Raw genomic sequence first — 17,538 nt, forward strand, 5'->3', positions numbered from 1 at the left:
CAGAGTCAACCAGTGCTACAGAGTCAACCAGTGCTACAGAGTCAAGTAGTGGTGCAGAGTCAAGGGCTATTGGGCTATTTCTAGGGATTCCTCTGCTTGTGGCGTCATTTCAATTGGTCTAGACTTCGGCACTTCAAATACGCGTCACCCAGTCGGCGTTTCCCTGTTGTGGGTAGACTTTATCATGTGAAGACAGCGATGAATTCAGTGATTGGGTTGGCGTTGGTAACAGCATGTAACACTGCGCCGTTGGGCTGACCCGAGAAGCCGAGGAATTTTGGTCCCTGCTTTTTCTTTTACGCCACGTCCTATAGAAAGCTCGTTATGGGGTCTGTAAGCGTCGTATAGCGTCGCACAGACAGGAACAGAAAGGTCCACTTTGTGAATCCTACCAACTCTATTCCATTCAGCTCCGAGGAATGGAAAATGCTGGAGGAATATGAGTTACTTTTATGAAGCAGTACTTGAGGAGAATAGCTATTGAAGTGTCTAAATTTAATGATCTGAAAACAGGTAGATGTTATGCTTGTCCTATTTTTGAGTTTTTCTGAGGCGTAAGTCCCCATTCTCAGGCACCATTGCCGGCTAAGCGAGCTAAGTCTCGGCTATTGGTTGTTAGTGTCTTCCAAGAATAAACCATCAAGTCCCATCGAGCTATTCCCAATATGGATCAATAATGCCTTCTTGACGCTGATCTAGAACATCTGTCTTGGGCCAGCTACTGCCGAAAGCGGCATGTCAATTTCCCAGGGTCCATCTAAAGCCAATACTACGACTCGTTGCATCGTATGACAGATTCTACCTTGCGGATATAGGGCTGTGCATCCCTTAAGCACCTGCCATTTATATCGCCCTTGTTCCTCGGGCTGCCTCTTTCTTGTTAATTTAATGTTTCGGCGTTTCCACACATTCGTTCAATATGGGTCTTTTGCAAAATTCAAGACGTGCGTTGTTGGTCAGCTGTATACTTGGACTTAGTACATTCTTTTTAAGCACCTACCTGCTCTTTTCATCCCAGCCACCAAGGTATTGTCTTCCCCTTTGTGCAGAACGAAACTGACCAACAATGATAGTACGGCCAACATTAGTACCGCGACTACTCCAAGCCAACCCGCACAACCCTCGAAACCGCAAATAACAGACTTTGTCAAGAGAAACTGCCACAAGAAGATCCGAGAGGAGCACAAGCGCAATGCTACCGATGCTCAAGAACAAACCCTGGCTTCGACGCTTGCCGAACTATGGAAGCCTTTAGTACATCCCATCACAGAACGGGTGTTTGTCACCGATAAGGGGGAGCGATTTGAAGTTCCGGAAGGACAGATGCGATGGAAGAGACCGTTGGGGAAGAAGGTTGTTCTTATCGATACGGATACACGGCTTGATGCAAGCAGCGAGAATACAATGTTAAACGAGTGTCCGTTGTACTACCCGACTCTTCCTGGACGAACTGCTGGACATCTCAACCACTATCTATATGGTACATTCCAATACCTACCAATTGACTACACGACTAACTTTATCAGCTATGATCCACGGTTACGACTACCGTTTAGTAAAAGCAGCAGACTACCCCGACCGACACGGTACATGGATCAAACCCGCCATCGCAAAAGAAGCTTTAAAATCCTACGACTTCGTTGTCTCACTCGACTCGGACGCTGTCTTCACCCACCTGGACCTCCCACTAGAATGGCTTATGAACCTCTGGGACGTGCACCCCGAAACCCTCATCGCAATGGCCTACGACCTCGACATAAAAGCCGACTACGACTCACACAACAATCTCATCCTGAACACAGGCTTCGTAATTTCACAAGCCAGCAAGCGCACACAAGAGCTATATTCCAGATGGGAAGATTGTCCCCGCAGCATTCCAGGCTGCGAAGCCTGGAATCTGAAGTGGGCGCATGAACAAAGCGCCTTTTCATATTACATCCGCTACGAATTCAACGGAACGCATGAGATCAAGGGGATTCCGTGTAATCATGCCAACGGGAATGAATTTGCGAATGAGGGGAACTGTGAATGCCAGGGTGTTTTTGTGAGCCATAATTGGCATACTAAGCACAAGGTTCCTGAGCTGCTTAGTAGGAGTGTTATGACTGCTATGGCGAGGAGATTGCATGGGCAGTTTCAGAAGGATATTGGGGGGTTTTTTACGGATGTTTCGAATGAGACTTATCCTTTGAAGGATATCACGATATAGACTGTATCACCATCAAGAGCGATAGATCATTTACACAGCTTCGTGAAAAGATTGGGTGGATAAGAGCGAGTGAATACGCGGGTTATTGTTAGCATGAACCAACATGCATAATTGAACGTCATGAAACCGCCAAGTGTCGTTGCGCAACCCCAGCAAACGGCGTAGAAGATCCACCACTATCCCCGACCCACCACTCACAAGTCACGGAACAGCGATCCGGGATGCAATCTGATGGCGCAGTACAAATCAGACCATGGACGGATAAAATGGATTTCACTGCAACATCGAACCAACATATCAGAAACTTGTTAAAAAGCCAACCCCGCTCTCTCTATTTCTCGAATTCTCGTTACCGTAATTATTCCTCTTTGTATTGGAGATTGAACAAATTAAACGAAATGGCTAGCGCTCCTGAAACAAAGATTACTTCCGGGAAGACGACCCCAAAGAAAGATGTATCATCCGGGGCGTTGTCTCCGGCACATGGCTCTGACACAGACGATGACCATCTGGTGAGTTGATGATATGCTAGTGAGGATGGCAATTGACTGATGGCCTTGTAGGAACCGGAAGTCCACGCCGACGATGATTCGGCCATTGGAGTCGTGAGTCCCCAGTCTACAGACAAGATGACCACTGATCTTATCGGTATCAGACCGATGATGAAATATCCACCGCGTCTTTGCGCTCCAGCATTCGAGAATATCATATGATCAACGGTCGTGGATACCATCGAGATGAGAGTTCGTAATTCGGTGAAGAAAACACGTACTCGATACAACTAACGTCATCCATAGCATACTATCTTCCCAGCGATGAGGTACCCTGCTAAGCCCATACTGCTTCGAGATGTGACTGACACTTTTGCAGCATGAATCTGAAAGACTAGGTATAACTCACGTAATTGTTTGAAGAACACGACTCACCGAAACTTGACAGATCTTCAGAACCATCAGCTGTTACTCACATTCGGTGGCAAGAAATGCTTTGCGCCCAATGCCGAGACAGCAAAGCGAGTCCTCGATGTTGGCACAGGCACGGGGATCTGGGCAGTCGAGTTTGGTACGTCAATCCCAATATGCATTAGCGTAACTTACTGATGTCTTTCAGCTGATGAACATCCTCATGCCGAGGTAAGCAACACCATCAATTTTAGTTCACATTACTTACCAACAGGTCGTTGGTATCGACATTGCCGCTATCCAACCAGCATTGTAAATATCATCGTCGCTCAATTGGCCACTGCTGATGATGCTAGTGTCCCTCCAAACTGCACCTTCGAGATTGACGACGCGGAGCAAGAGTGGACTTGGTCCAAGCCTTTTGACTACATCTTCGTCCGTCTTATGTCCGGGAGTTTCACAGACTGGGACAAGTTCACCAAGCAATGTTACAAGTAACCATCCTTTTTCTCTTTCACTCACCCTAATATTCCCTCACAAACCTCCTCTGACCGGTTTCCAGAAACCTAGAACCAGGCGGCTGGCTGGAAATAATCGACCCAACCTTCCCCGCCAAATCCGACGACGGAACCCTCAAACCCACCTCGCCCCTGCACAAATGGGATGAACTAACTGTTAAAGGCGCCGCAACACTCGGTCGGCCGTTCATCGAAACTGAAGACCATGAGCGTCGCATGAAAGAAGCAGGCTTCATCAACGTCACTAAGAAAACGTTCAAATGGCCCAGCAACACCTGGCCCAAGGATCCCAAGTATAAAGAAATCGGCCTCTGGACGCTTGCAAATATCGAGAGGAACTTGGAGAGTATTAGTTCGTTTTTGCTAAGGCAGGGATTGGGGATGACGCATGAGGAGATTGTGGTTTTCATTGCGAATGTTAGGGAGGAGATGAGGAATACTAAGGTTCATGCTTATTGGGAGGTGTAAGTTTTATTCTATGGTGGTTGGAATGATGCTGACGATTTGTAGGATTGTGGTCACTGGTCAGAAGCCAGAGTAGTGACACTCAAGAGCCATTACCATCCAGGCTTTCTTGAAAGGTTGAACCTTCATGGCCTACTATTGAAAAAGCAAATCGCAAGAGTCATTACATACTTCTGCTTTTTAACAACACAACGATCATCGGAAACTCCTCAGTCTTCCTACTCACAAAAAGCTGTATCTCGTCCTTATACCTGCCCATAAATAGTTACTCGCAGTTTATGCACAAGGGATGATCCCTGAGTAAGGATCTGCAGCTTACTCCCATACCTCAAGCTCTTGATGAGCTTAGTGCGTAGAGGTGATAAGGTCTCCGAGTCTTCTACGTCCCAGATGTTGGTGTGCATCCGCCATTCATAATTCTTCTGGATATTGTGCTGTATCGTAAGCGTCTCAGATCTTTCGTCGCTATATTCCACACGTACGGCAAGTCCAGTTGTGGTGGAACCCAAATAGGTGTAATTGCACTCGGGTGGAGCGACTTTTTCGTCTGAAAGTCTGTCATAAAAGGATGCAGCAGACATTGTTTCAAACACAACCGCGCGCACCGGTAGTTTAATACGTTCATCCACGCGGACTTCCATCACCAGACCATCTTCTAAGTTACCCCTGAAGCCGAGTCGACGTGTCTCGAACGGTAGATCCTCTCCCCACATCTTTTGTTTAAAACTCAAGTTACCTCCTGGCGAGTAGGGCTCAGGGGCGTGACGTTGGTATCCTGCAGCCATAGAACACTGATCGTCCCATGGAAGTATAGAATAGGCCCCGTGCTCTTCCAGAATAGATATGATCTCTTCGTTCTCGAGTTCGAAAGCATAGTCGAGGGCATTCTTTCCATTCCCACAAGGCTGGTTGACATCCAGACCATTCTGTATGGCTCTCTGAAACTCTCTTATAAATCCCCCTTTGACGAGCAACAAATATTCTTGGTAGTTGATTGAGGGCTTTTTGGATATTGACTTTGCTACCAAGGGGGCCAATAGCTCGAGTTCTGGCGTGTAAAGAAGGTCAACAGCTGACAGGTCATTCCCGGGCCGCCGCAAAGTTAGGGTAGCACCATGTTCAAGTAGAAGGTATACAATGTCAATTCGGCCAAACAGTAGTGCGTCGTAGATTGGAGGACGATGGGACTCGCCATTGTAATCCTTGCCATCAGGACACGCCCCTGCCTGGAGCAACTCCATAGCCATCGCGGTTCTACCATGTGCTGCTGCAAGTCCCAACGGCGTCAGTGAAAGCCCTCCCTCAATAGGATGCTGTCTTTCATGCCTATAGACCGACTGGATGGAAGCCTTCAAAGAGAATATGACGGCCCAATGCAATCCTCCAATGCGACCAGGAGCCACTGCTGCATTCTCATCCATAAGCGTAGCTAGTTGTCTATTTGGTTTGATTTCAAACATTTCAGCCACTTGTTGCAGAACATGACTGTTCCAGTCGCTGTGCTGAGACTTAAGAACCGGTCTACTGCCAGTCGGATCTCCTGATTCGACTCAACATCATCCAGTACCCTCGATATATCCGTTCCCCAATACTTAAGGGAATAAGTGAGAAGGGGGTGGCGGTGTTTAAACTGTTCGGTACAGGGAGGATTGCGTAGAGGCTCGTTCAAGTCACCCAGAGAAAGATAGCGTATCAGGGTAAGATGTATGTGTGCCTGGATGTTCGGGAACCAGGTTTTCTGCGTCTCCGGCCTCATCAAATAGTCACTGATTGTTTTATGAGCAACCAGAACCTCTTGATCCCTTGGGTCAACAACCAATAGTTCGCCACATAGTGTGTCTATACCCTGAAAAATTTCGTTCTGACTGTTATACTTGGTATCTGTCGCTCTGATAGCTAAGGCCTGTTTCAGCTGTTTTGATGTCATGCGGGCCTTCGCAAAGACCACCCAGAACAGAGCCTGTATAGCGCTGCAAGGCATATTCCCTTCAGGCTTTCTATAAGCTTCAGCCAAACGCTGGAGTCCCTTCTCATAGGCCTGTGAGGCCTCTGCTGGTAAGTGTTGAATGATGTCCCAACATTCAGCCTCGCTCTCCGCCTTGAGGACCTCGTCCATATGCAGCTTAGCCATTAGGAATGTTCCATCGCATTTGCACTTGAGTTCTGTAATAACATGCTTGGTGGCTTGGTGATGAAGGAACAAATGATTTCGCGACCTTGAAATGCGATCATGAATGTAAAGCTCAATATCGTGAGCAGTTGCTCGAAGTACGAGTTTTGGCTCCTCAACAGCCAGTGCTGTTATGTTAGCGTAAGGTCTTGATGTGATCATCAGCCGGCATTGGTTATTGCGTTTCAGTACGTCTCGCAGCATGTCGACAACATCTCTTTGGTAGTCTGATGGGACTTCATCGAGTCCATCTAAAATAAGGAGAGTCTTCCCGGCTTTGGAGATCGTGTAGCTCAAAACCTCCATCTTAAGTGCTTTCTGATCCTTTTCGGGTAGAAACGGGCCCGCTTCCATTTTCGGTATCCATTTCCTCAGGGTCTCGGGATCAACCGTGAGACCCCCAATAGAGTGTTCCAGTTGACACCAAAGACTCATGACAATATCAAGATGGTTATTGAGGCCTGGCAAGTCTGATGATCACAGAACACACGAGCCACATGATACGATGGGGGACTTCCAGCCTCTTCTCGAAGGGTGGTGCTGACGTATTCACTGTCGCTTCATTAGTCCATTGATCCTGTTAGTCGATTTAGTGAGAAGCTTACGCCATCCCAGTTTTGCCCGCTCCCTCTATAAAGCGTTAAAGGATATCAGTTAAGATTGGTTGGGGGCCTTATGTATACCAAATACCCAAGGAATTCCGCTTTCCGATTTACCCCAGTCTAAGTACTGTTCGTTCGTCCAAATCCATTCGATAGTCCCTTTGGTGAGGTTCTGCACCCTCGTGGGTGTTTTCAAAAGAGAGGCGTGAATATCTGGCGTTAAAAAGGAAACAAGCCTTCGAAGCTTCCCATCTTTCTGCGGTTAGCAGCTTGAGCAAATGGACAGCAAAGGGTAATATGGTAATCGGTGAAGCAAGATAATGATACACTAGCAGATACCAATATGTCCAAGGCATTCGGAAGTTTATGGTAGGGTTAGAGGTAAGAGATATATACTGACCTTCTGTGTCCTGCGTTTGGAAGACTTTCCTTACTTGTTCATCTAGCTTTTCAATTGCCTCGATATCTTCCCTAGCTTTGTTTCTTCTCGCAGGCCATAGCAGGCGGTTTAATCGTCTTTTGGAGCCGCCCTTTTCTTCAACAAGTCGTTTCTGCACGCTGGCCATCCGATCTTCGATTTGGGCATTGATACTGTCGAATACTATCCTGTTTTGGCCAGTCAGACAAGTAGACACATCTATGAATCCACGTAGTGTGTCCGCCAGGGTTTGAATCCATTTGCGCAATTCCTCTTTCTCTTTATTAGCGTTGTAGATAGTCCGTGCCGCATCGACGATTTTTATAGTTGCATCGATAATAGCAAGAACATCGCCAACAGATGTCATGGTTGTCAGTGAGGTGTAGAATGACGACTTGATGTAGAAAAATTCGGTAGGGTGTACAGAAGCAATTTGCGGGGGCTAGATCTCTCTTATGAGAAGCTAGGGCCAGTGATTGTCACCCATAATTATACGCTAGACTCAGCCACCAGGCCAAGGAGTGTTTGCCTTGGGCACAAATGCATACACTTGCATAAGAATGGGAGTACAATTATCAAGACATAGGTGCTACTGCTCTGTGATTTGCTGGGATGTTACACAGTGTCTTATCAACCAGCAGTCAATTGGCTCGAAGGAATACGAAGGCGCGATCTAGCGATGCAGGACTTTGACCTCAGCCAATGGGATTCCGAAGTATCAGATCACCCACCCAGGGCTGATAGTAAGGCTCTGTTTGCCGCACGACTTTATCAATAAGTTCAATCAAGTATATGGACTTCTAATAACATGTAAAGTATGTCTAGACACCACATAGTTGGCGCAACGAATTATAATAAGGGTTTAATCCTTCAATGTCTTTCATTCTATGTACAATCTCTTATCTTACAAATGTCCACCACTAATAAGCGACGGGAGGCCAGCCAATCTAATCGATGATCCAGTTTCCTATCCAATACTTAGATCACATCAGGTGTATCCTCAGCCTCCTTCTTCTCGAGAGGCTTATCCAATCCAAGACGCTGGCGAGTGGTGTAGTGAGCGATGGAGCCGTTGGGATCAGCCTCGGTGATGAGCTCCTTGCGACGAGTGTCAACCAGAAGTCGGATCAGGTCAGGTCGCATGTAGTGACCGGCAAAGTCAGCCAAGACCTTAGTAAGGTGGCACTCGTTGAGGTCAATGTCGACAAAGAGAAGACCATCGAAGTCCTTCTCAGGCTTGACGACCAAGCTTCCATCAGGTCGGTAGATACGAGCATGGCCGTTGTAAACGGAGGGGTCAGTCTCAGGCTCGACACCCTCGGGAGTGTTAATCTTGAGACCCTCAACAGAGAGACGCTGGAAGGGAGCAAGAGTCCAAGTACCAGTCTCAATGGCGTACTCGGGAGTAACGAGGTCGGAAGCAGGGTCGGCGTAGTTGGTAGCAGGGTCAGGGTGAACCTGACGCTCCTTGCCAGGGTAGACAGGCCAAGCAGCAACATGGACCTGCTCACCAGCAGAGACGTTGAGAGACTTGAGAAAAGGGTTCATGTTCTCCCAGCAGTTCAGCTGACCGACACGGCCGATGTCAGTCTCGCTGACGGACATGAAGGTGTCACCAGAGCCATCACCGTAGACAAGCTTCTCGACATGAGTAGGCTTGATCTTGCGACGGTGGTTGATAACATTGCCATCAGGACCGATGAGGACCTGAGAGAGGTAGAGAGTGGCGTGGTCGATCTCAGAGAAACCGAGAGAGACGTAGATCTGGTTATCCCGAGCGGAACGTCGGATACGGCGCATCTCCTCGGAGTCGACGGCCATAGAGTTCTCGCGGTATCGCTTGAGCATGGGGAGGGATTGGAGGTAGGTGACCTTCCACATCCAGTAAGGATAACCGGGGATCCCTGGGAGTGTCAATTATAGCAAAGATAAGAGGGATGGGGGATAACTTACAAACTTCAGGGAAGGCGACGAACTTGCAGCCTGCTTGACCGGCTTCGTTGATGAAGTCGATGGTCTTGCGAACACCGCCCTCGAGGTCGAACCACTGGTATTGTTAGTGAGTTGGAAGGGGTTTGGCTGATGTAGGGAGACTTACTCCAGGCTCGGAGGTGACAGCGGCAGCCTTGTACTTGGTGATAGCCATGTTGAAGATTGTTGAAGTTGATTGTTGAAGTTGTTTAGTAGTGTGTTTGTGAGTGATGATGAGAGTGATATTGATGAATTGGACGAGACAACTCTGGATATTTATACCAAGTCTCACGTTCTACAAAGCGCTGACTTTTCTTAATTCACAAAGCCCGAACGCCGACCGCTCCGGCCATGTCCATTGATGTTCATGATCAATGCACCATACAGCATCATCTTTTGCATCATTTGTCCCCATATTGTAGCATGTATACACCTAATCATCCAAGATCCAACCAATCAGGGAGTAGTACCATCAGCTTCCTGCATCTGCCGGTAGTGGATAGCTTCCGGAGCCGTTAGATTCTAGTCAGGGCGGGTTCGCCCGAGCGGCGTTATCGGGAACTAATCGCCTGATAGCCCACATGTAAAGGTGTGGCATGCAGAGCGGTAGAGAGAAGATGCCGCTGCGGCGTGATGCGGGCCGCAAGTTGATAAGGCGTGCGGCGGTGCGGCGACGCACCAGCCACAACAAATGCGACGTACAGCACATTAGGAAGCCCGGCGACCAATAGCAAGCTGCCAGCCCTCTCCAGCACATACGAAGCTGCCAACGTAATAACTTGCTCGATCACCAAGTGGATGAGTGATGCCGCAATGTTTTTTTCTATCATGCGCGCATATTCCACTTATCTTGATACTTGTAGCTGCTCCGACAATGCCCGGATCGAGCCGCATTATTGATTGCGTGGGTATCAGCCGATAGGAAGCATTCGTATCCGGATAGAGATAGCGGTGATGGAATCAGCATTGTTGTAGATTAACGTAGAGTATTGGTTCATTGGCAATGCGGTATCATGTGAGTGCCCAGATGATTAAAAATGTGGGTTCATTGCAGTATGTACCGTGATAAGAACACAATTTCGTGGCAGATATCCATTGACCAGTCAATTAGATTTATCGCGGGTTGATAGGTTGTAGATGTTCAGAAAGATTAGAGAGATAAACTCAGATATCGACTAAAATGAGAAGCCACTTATGCACTATGGAAGACATCTTGCTCGCGATTATCTAGTCCTCAACGTGACTTGTGTTGCTTGAAAAACAGCTCGCAATGCCATTACCCTAAAGTGGAAAGTTTGCATTGCCCGTTTCAGCCTGTCTCCACTCGCTGCCACGTTTCAGATCGGAAATAAGGTTATCTAATCTCTTAGCCGAGACAAGCGTCGATCTCCCTGCGCTTGCAGGGAAATGACGTCACGTCTCATCGCGTCGCAAAAAGTCTAAGTCGAAATTCATCCAATCGTGTGACATTTTCAAAATTGCAGGCAATGAACTCTATCAGTCTCGCCGAAAATAACACAATTTGGGTGAATAAAAAGAACATATCATAATGTCCCGTCCGTATCTTCGCAAGAAGAAAAAAAAAACACACATCGACCAACACCAACACCAACAATACCACTAACGCCGATAGCGACACCGTCACCATGATATCCCGCGCTTTGCTCGTCATCGAGCCCATCGTATACGGCATACTGCTCCTCCCTGTAGCCTATCTCTTGAAACTCCATGGCAAACCAGGCTTTCTATGGACGCTGTACCTTACACTGTTCTCCCTCCTCCACGTCATCGGCGGTATCATGATGCTTTGCGAAAGCAAGCATGCTCTGATAATCTTGAACATCTGTGTGGGTATTCTCATCCTTGCGACCTCGGCAATTTGGTTTGAATTGTAAGTAAAACTGGGATAGATTCTAGCCTGGAATGCTGACATTTGATAGAAATCACCACTGGGAGACGAACAATGCGATGCAAAAGATCAAAGTTGCCATAATCCACATTCTGGTTATCGTGGGCGAACTTTTGTTGATCTTGGGTGCCACTGATCCCGGTGCGCAAGGCAGCGCGCAGGTCAAGATCGGCATCGGTTTGGGATGTCTGGCAGTGGCTGCCAAGCTCATGGTCATCCAAGCCATCGTCGCCATCGTCGAAAAGGACTGCTCTTGGAAAGACGACAAGAGCAGAGTGAGTCACGAAGAACCCTTCAAAAGGAACCAACTGACATTTTCCCAGCTCCTCTTTGCAACCACATTCGGTTCCGTCTGCCTCTGCGTCCGCGTCATCTACTCGATGTGCGTCATGACAAAAACGTTTGCTCAGCAAGAACGATGTGCATCAAGCATGCAGGGCATTTACTTTGTGTTGCTCCCCGAGGCCCTTACTGCCATTGCCTATCTGGCTGTTGGGCTGTGGACGCGAAACATTGGCGAGTCCCAGACAGAAGACGCGAAAGAAGACACTCCTGACTTGGATGAACAGGCACCACCACCGATGCCGATGCCCCCGATGCCGCCTATGCCTAACGTGGACGAACCAGCGTGGGGCGTGCCACACCCAGTTCCTATCGCACCAAGACCGAGACCTGCTGTGGCGGAATTGGCAGCGCAGGCGGCGGAGGCGCGACGGGACAGGCAGCCAGAAGCTTATGAGATGAACCAGTTTGATCCTCTTGACGAGTGGCAAAATGTGGAGTTGGCGAGTTAGTTGTTTTTCACAACAAAACTTTACGACAGGCTGTAAGCTTAGAAAGTTCAAGGTCGCCCCACGACAGGGACCAAAGAGGAGGTGTCAGTTCTTTTTAGTGTTTTACTTCAATCAATTTGAGTTTTTCATCAACACCATATGTCCATCTTCAAAACCTTCTAGAAGTGACCATAGGGCTGTGCCGTGAGAACCTAAGGGCAAATCACTTTTACAGTTTCGAAGAGGGCCCGGCACAATGTAAGCCCGCATGCTGACTGTATTCACAGACCTCGGTGACAAGCAAAAGTACAAAGCGGTTCCAGCGGTGCAATGTTGAGCTTGCGATCAAAAATGCATGGAACAATGCCATCACACAGTACCTAGAAGAGAGTGCGCCACTAGACTGAATGGCTGGTGGCTCTTAGCATGTCTCACTTCAAGACGCGCATCATGAGTCGTCGAAAAAGCATTCTTTGTAGGAAGGATGGGACGCGGGATTTCTGCCTGAGGATGGGTGGGGAGCTCCCATGGGGCACCTCTTGAAAGTTCAGGTGGCCACCATATGATAGGCCCAGTAAGTCAGCGGCAGCCTGAGGGGAGCCAGGAGAGTAAGCTATATAAGCTTTAAACTCACCATCCCCTCTGTAGATAGCGTATGTAGCTCTATGGTGTGTCGCAGTGGTCAAAGATTGCAGGCGTACGATTTGGGTTTCGTAGCTAGGAGTCTGGGGTTCGAACGGACGCTGGGGTCTAAAAATGTGGTTCATAGCCCATAGCCCATAGCCCATAGCCTACAGTCCATAGTCCACAGTAGGGAGTCAGTAGTCTGTCAGGTCCATAGGTGACCTCGGCTGTGGCTGTGACTGACTGTGACTGACTGTGATAGTGGCTATGACTGTGTAAAATGCGCAAACGTAATCGCGTGTAATCGTGAACGTAACCGTATTTTTGCTTGCCATATCTTTGCATCGCGTAGTGAAATTGAATGGAGTCCCCATGGCTTTAATTACCCCGATCGTTAGATTTCTTTTTATTTACTGTAGTTATTTTTCCTGTTAATTATCAATGACTTTTACCTGTAACCTGGTACACCTTTCCTTTCTTTAACAAGAATTGTCCCACTAACAATTAATTCGGTGGCCTTTGTGTGTTTCTCGACTCCCAATCTCTGATTATTGCGAATATGTTGTACCCATCTTAGGTCACTTAGCTACCAATACCGAAACATGCGATATCTTCACTCATGACGAACTATACTGCGGGTTCAGTTGGATATGCCCGGCCTCCCGACGGCCTGAGATGCCCTTTCGTCTCCCGACATCGGCACCGAGTGAAACTTTACAAGGCTACACCGAGCTATGTAATAATACCAAGGGGGTGTGAGCCAGTTCCACGGTGCTCGCGGTGCGTATCTGGCCCATCCTAACAATAGTAACGCCACCAAAGGAGAAAACATTGTCCTTGAACCAAAGGAGGATTGGATTTGGATACTCTCTCAGCCGTCCTTCCAGGATTGAGCCTTGCAGTAGTACTATAACTATTGCTTACTGTGACTGGCACATTTACCTATGTGGCCTATCAACGATGAACGCTGGGTTAGCGACTACTCTCGCACAACCTCTTAGAAATTCTTTTGTACTCCTCGCCGTTCTGGAGTTCCCGAGGTATCAATTCCAAGATGGGCTGAGAATATACCACTTGAACACCGCCATCTAGTAGGATATGCATAATCTCGAAGAGACCCTCTCTCGCAGCTATCGCCAAGGGAGTATCATCAACTCTGCCTACATATCTCTTCACGGTGGCCCCCTCCCTTATTAGTAGTTTTACCAAATCGCCACATTTTCTCCTCACTGCCATCTTCAAAAGTTCAAAGCTTTGCTCTTCATTCATATCCGCTCCTGCGTTGATGAGAAGCTCAACGATGTCCAACCTTGGATGCATAAGGGAGCAAGCTGTTCTAAGGGGCGTGAAGCCTCCTGACGGCCGTCGGTTGACATCGGCGCCTGATGCAAGTAACAGGTTGATGATTTTGATGTCTCTGTTTTGAATGCTAAGTCCCAGAGGTGTAACACCCGATCCAAAAGGTGGGATATGGCTTGTATCGGGATTTGCGCCCGCCCTCAGGAGAAGATTTGTAACTTCTTCTTGAGATGTTCTGCAAGCTCTTTGCAGGGCGGTCATACTATATCCTGATAATTCGGTATCATCTATGTGAGTTCCTGCCCTGATCAGTATCTCGCAAGCCTGAACCCCCTTGTAACCACCAAGATCTACTGCTTGTTCAAGTGCATTCCGGTAGGAACGAGTCGGTAGGTCGGGGTTTATGCCTTCTCCGAGGAGGTATTCCATGGTTTCAAACTGTCCTGCCTTGATAGCTTCCATGAGAGGACGCTTCTCGGGACGACCATTGCCGCCGTCGAGGTCCACGCCTGCGTTGACAAACACCTTCATAATCTCAACATGACCACAGTGCGCCGCTCTACAACACCACCCGCTAAGTTCAGAGCCCTCTATATCTGTTTCGAGCATATGCGATAACAGTTCGACGTCCTTCTTGTCAATAGCATACTCAAACATCGCCGTTCGGAATTGCGCAAAAAGTGTTTTGAAGGTGATCACAATATGCAAGAGGGCAGAGTGTTCAGTAGACATCGCCCAGTTGATAAGGACTTCGTCGATAGCTTGGTGGTGTTCTTCGGAAACGGGCGATGCAGCCAATAAATGCCCGTTGATGACCATACTTGTCCAAAGATGCCATACGAGGCATTGCTGATGGTCGAATTTAGCAGAGTGTGAAAGCCAATGTGCCGTAGCATACGAAAGAAACGGATGGTGGAAAACCATTGTCTCATGAAAAGCTATACCAGATGCTGGCGTACACGCAGCAATAGTCCCGTCGATATCAGCAGTCCGTGCCCCGCGACCACGAAGTAGGAAGTTGCGCCAGCCGAACTCATTACTGAGGGCCTGCTGACAGATTTCTTCTGGGGAGATTGGTGGTAGAGCTTGACGTTGTCGAGTTAAGGTATTCTTGAAATCATTGAAGTTCAGGTAAGTAACAACAATTTCTCCAATATATCGATCAGCTTCGTCCATATTAATATAGAAATCATTAAAGGCTGACTTGATCGGCGCCGTAAGAAAGAACTTTTGAACTGAGGAATGGATAAAATGAACCGTTTTGGTCTCATAATCGACCTCGACGAGCCCTTGAAACCAGCAGTCAATCAGATGAATGCCGTTCAAGTATCGGTCTTCGATAGAGTACTTTTGAAGCACGCGGATCAGACAACATTCTTGGAGTTGGGAAAGTGAGAGTGGTTGTTTTGCCGCCACTATCCAAGGAAGGATTGCTTGAATGGTCTCCTCCTTTCCCTCAGAGATGATCCGTACCAGAGCCCGATTGAAAACGTCTGCTAGGCTTTTTGGTAGATTCTTCAGGGAAATCGCATCTCGTATCTTTTCGTTATTCGGCTGAACGCAGAGGTCCCTCAGGACAAGAGTAACCCACAGAATCCTAGAAAAAGGTCAACGAAAATGGGTCGCAGAAGGGCCCGGAAGGTCATACATTCCATCAGCATTTTGAGTCAATGTCTTCTTGATGTCGGCAATGAGTTCCTTGTCTTTTACCAGTAGTTCTTCAGCATCGAGGCATTTCTGCACAGCCTGATCAACAAGCTGTGCCATACCTCGCTGAGCCTCTGAGCAATTCATCGACATCCGATGCAAGCTAGGAAAAGCTTTTTGAGTGATAGAATCGGGATAATCTCGACTGGTAGCAAACAGCTTAATCGCAGAGCCTGCCGCCAATATTGACGACAGTGCCTCGATAAGCTCATGACGCTCATCCCGAGGCCATTCATCTATGCCATCGATGACTATCCATGTCGGTTGTCGTTTTTGGGTAAGCAGAAATCCAAGGAGCTGAGTGACCCTTTTCAAGACGTCTCCATTAGCGTTTTGGGTTTCTTCCAAGGCCACTTTCGTGTCACTCGAGATATCTTCAACATTAACCATTTGCCTGGCAACTGCTCGGAGAATAACTTCAGCTCTCAGTGACTCTGGGTCATCAAACCGCGAGAAGAAAAACGTCACAGTACGCTTATGCTGGGATCTCTCGGTCAAGAGGAAGTCGATTACGCTCGCCCTACAGTTATCAGCAACAAGATTGGATGAAAGCATTTATCCTTACGCTAGAATTGTCTTTCCTGATCCCACTGCACCAATCAGCGTGGCTCAACCAGAGCAATAGATAGCACTTACTTTTTCCAGAACACCAAAGTAAAGGAGACGTTTCCGCTGCAGCCCATCTCTTGAATTCATGTGTTCCAAAAATCCAACCTGCCGATTGTGGATATCGCTTCTGGCGAGCCTGCTTTAGCGGTTTCATATAGTCATGAGTAGACAAGGAATCTAGAAGCCTTTGTCTCCTCTCTCCTAATCTCTCTTAGCTGGGCATTGCGTTTTGGATCTCCCCACTCACTTTCCATTTCCACGTCTCTAGCAAGCTGTGACTGATGCATTTTGTCGAACCGGGTCTCCGTGCGAGACATAAAATGACCCATAGAGCGCCTGGACTTTTCTGCTTCACCATTCTCTAGCTTTTGAAGCTCTCTATTGCGATGATCGGACTCAGCCTGAGCGAGTCTGATCTCCTTTTCGACATTCTTGCTGTTGTCACGTAGCTCTTTCAGGTTAGGTTCGAAGGACTGCTGGAACGACTGCCAGAATGTTGGGTTGAGAGGGTTCAGTGGTGACGTCCAACCGCTCGAACCCTTGGGCATTTGAATAACGCGTTGGCAGCACCGGATGATAGATGCGTTGAAATTGCACAGGGCTTCCTGTAAGCGTGTAGATGTCGGGAACAGGGCTTGGTATTGGTCAAACCTGGGGCAGACGGTGCCAAGATTCATGAACAATTCAGCAAACGCCTCATAATAAGATGCAGCGTTTAGCATGATCTATTCGCAGTGACAGTTTAATATTAGCTAGTATCTCGGCATTGAAGGCAGTGCCAGTTTGGCTTAATGCTAGGATCTTCCATTGGAGACAAACCTGAATTGTAATCTTCACACTTCCCCAAACTAGCGCTGCAATAGTAGGATTTGATGACACATAGGTATCGATGACGCCAATGAAACTATGCACCGCCTGAAGGACAGGAAACAGACGGCTGGCGATACTCTTGCCTTTTTGGCTTTGTCGTCGAAGATCGAGCTCAGCTGTGAAAACCAAAACCGCGTCTGTATCAGGTACGGATTGAATACTATTGAACTCGGCAAGCTGCTCTGGTGTGAGAGCCGTGCGAAATGAATTTATTGCATTTTGCAAGATTTCATCTGCCAAGTTTGGGACGGCTACAGCCGATCTTGCGGCGCGCGCAATAAGTTCCATCGCGTCTTTGAAGTTGAGGAAGTTTTGTGAGGAGAAGACATTGACCACATGTCAGATGGGGGTTTCAGCCGCACGAGGCAGACAGGCAGGTCGCACAAAATAAGGATAAATCGGAGAAGATATTCCGAACTGAGACATGCATGCACACCAACCAATTAATTGTATTAGTTGAAACTAGATCTTGCCAGTGAACAATCACTTTGG

The 17,538-nt window shown here is 47.8% G+C and overlaps 6 protein-coding genes across 6 annotated transcripts; 3 read left to right on the forward strand and 3 right to left on the reverse strand.

Annotated features, from left to right (window-relative positions):
* Nucleotides 1-324: 324 nt before the first annotated feature.
* FIESC28_09306 (uncharacterized protein) lies at nucleotides 325-2,209 on the forward strand (the record flags this gene model as incomplete). The annotated part of the gene is made up of 4 exons (XM_031163443.1): nucleotides 325-333; nucleotides 514-554; nucleotides 1,074-1,480; nucleotides 1,527-2,209. 4 exons carry the CDS (start codon nucleotides 325-327, stop codon nucleotides 2,207-2,209), a joined length of 1,140 nt encoding a protein of 379 aa, XP_031012477.1.
* Nucleotides 2,210-2,607: 398 nt separating this feature from the next.
* On the forward strand, nucleotides 2,608-4,170 carry FIESC28_09307 (uncharacterized protein; the record flags this gene model as incomplete). The annotated part of the gene is made up of 11 exons (XM_031163444.1): nucleotides 2,608-2,721; nucleotides 2,773-2,814; nucleotides 2,865-2,952; nucleotides 3,007-3,029; nucleotides 3,080-3,098; nucleotides 3,149-3,271; nucleotides 3,320-3,342; nucleotides 3,386-3,423; nucleotides 3,468-3,605; nucleotides 3,674-4,093; nucleotides 4,140-4,170. The coding sequence occupies 11 exons, from the start codon at nucleotides 2,608-2,610 to the stop codon at nucleotides 4,168-4,170; spliced, it is 1,059 nt and encodes a 352-aa protein (XP_031012478.1).
* A 56-nt stretch (nucleotides 4,171-4,226) lies between these two features.
* On the reverse strand, nucleotides 4,227-7,651 carry FIESC28_09308 (uncharacterized protein; the record flags this gene model as incomplete). Its single annotated transcript, XM_031163445.1, has 6 exons — nucleotides 4,227-4,229; nucleotides 4,321-4,345; nucleotides 4,422-4,528; nucleotides 4,577-5,591; nucleotides 5,687-6,734; nucleotides 7,267-7,651. 6 exons carry the CDS (start codon nucleotides 7,649-7,651, stop codon nucleotides 4,227-4,229), a joined length of 2,583 nt encoding a protein of 860 aa, XP_031012479.1.
* A 611-nt stretch (nucleotides 7,652-8,262) lies between these two features.
* On the reverse strand, nucleotides 8,263-9,430 carry FIESC28_09309 (uncharacterized protein; the record flags this gene model as incomplete). Its single annotated transcript, XM_031163446.1, has 3 exons — nucleotides 8,263-9,188; nucleotides 9,238-9,331; nucleotides 9,383-9,430. 3 exons carry the CDS (start codon nucleotides 9,428-9,430, stop codon nucleotides 8,263-8,265), a joined length of 1,068 nt encoding a protein of 355 aa, XP_031012480.1.
* Nucleotides 9,431-10,901: 1,471 nt separating this feature from the next.
* FIESC28_09310 (uncharacterized protein) lies at nucleotides 10,902-11,958 on the forward strand (the record flags this gene model as incomplete). Its single annotated transcript, XM_031163447.1, has 3 exons — nucleotides 10,902-11,146; nucleotides 11,196-11,439; nucleotides 11,488-11,958. 3 exons carry the CDS (start codon nucleotides 10,902-10,904, stop codon nucleotides 11,956-11,958), a joined length of 960 nt encoding a protein of 319 aa, XP_031012481.1.
* Nucleotides 11,959-13,533: 1,575 nt separating this feature from the next.
* On the reverse strand, nucleotides 13,534-17,334 carry FIESC28_09311 (uncharacterized protein; the record flags this gene model as incomplete). Its single annotated transcript, XM_031163448.1, has 6 exons — nucleotides 13,534-15,457; nucleotides 15,509-16,087; nucleotides 16,133-16,157; nucleotides 16,204-16,377; nucleotides 16,424-16,901; nucleotides 16,996-17,334. The coding sequence occupies 6 exons, from the start codon at nucleotides 17,332-17,334 to the stop codon at nucleotides 13,534-13,536; spliced, it is 3,519 nt and encodes a 1,172-aa protein (XP_031012482.1).
* Between the last annotated feature and the right edge of the window lie 204 nt (nucleotides 17,335-17,538).

Source organism: Fusarium coffeatum (assembly GCF_003316985.1).
Source record: "Fusarium coffeatum strain FIESC_28 chromosome Unknown BRIP53273_contig_235, whole genome shotgun sequence".
Taxonomy (NCBI): Eukaryota; Fungi; Ascomycota; class Sordariomycetes; order Hypocreales; family Nectriaceae; genus Fusarium; species Fusarium coffeatum.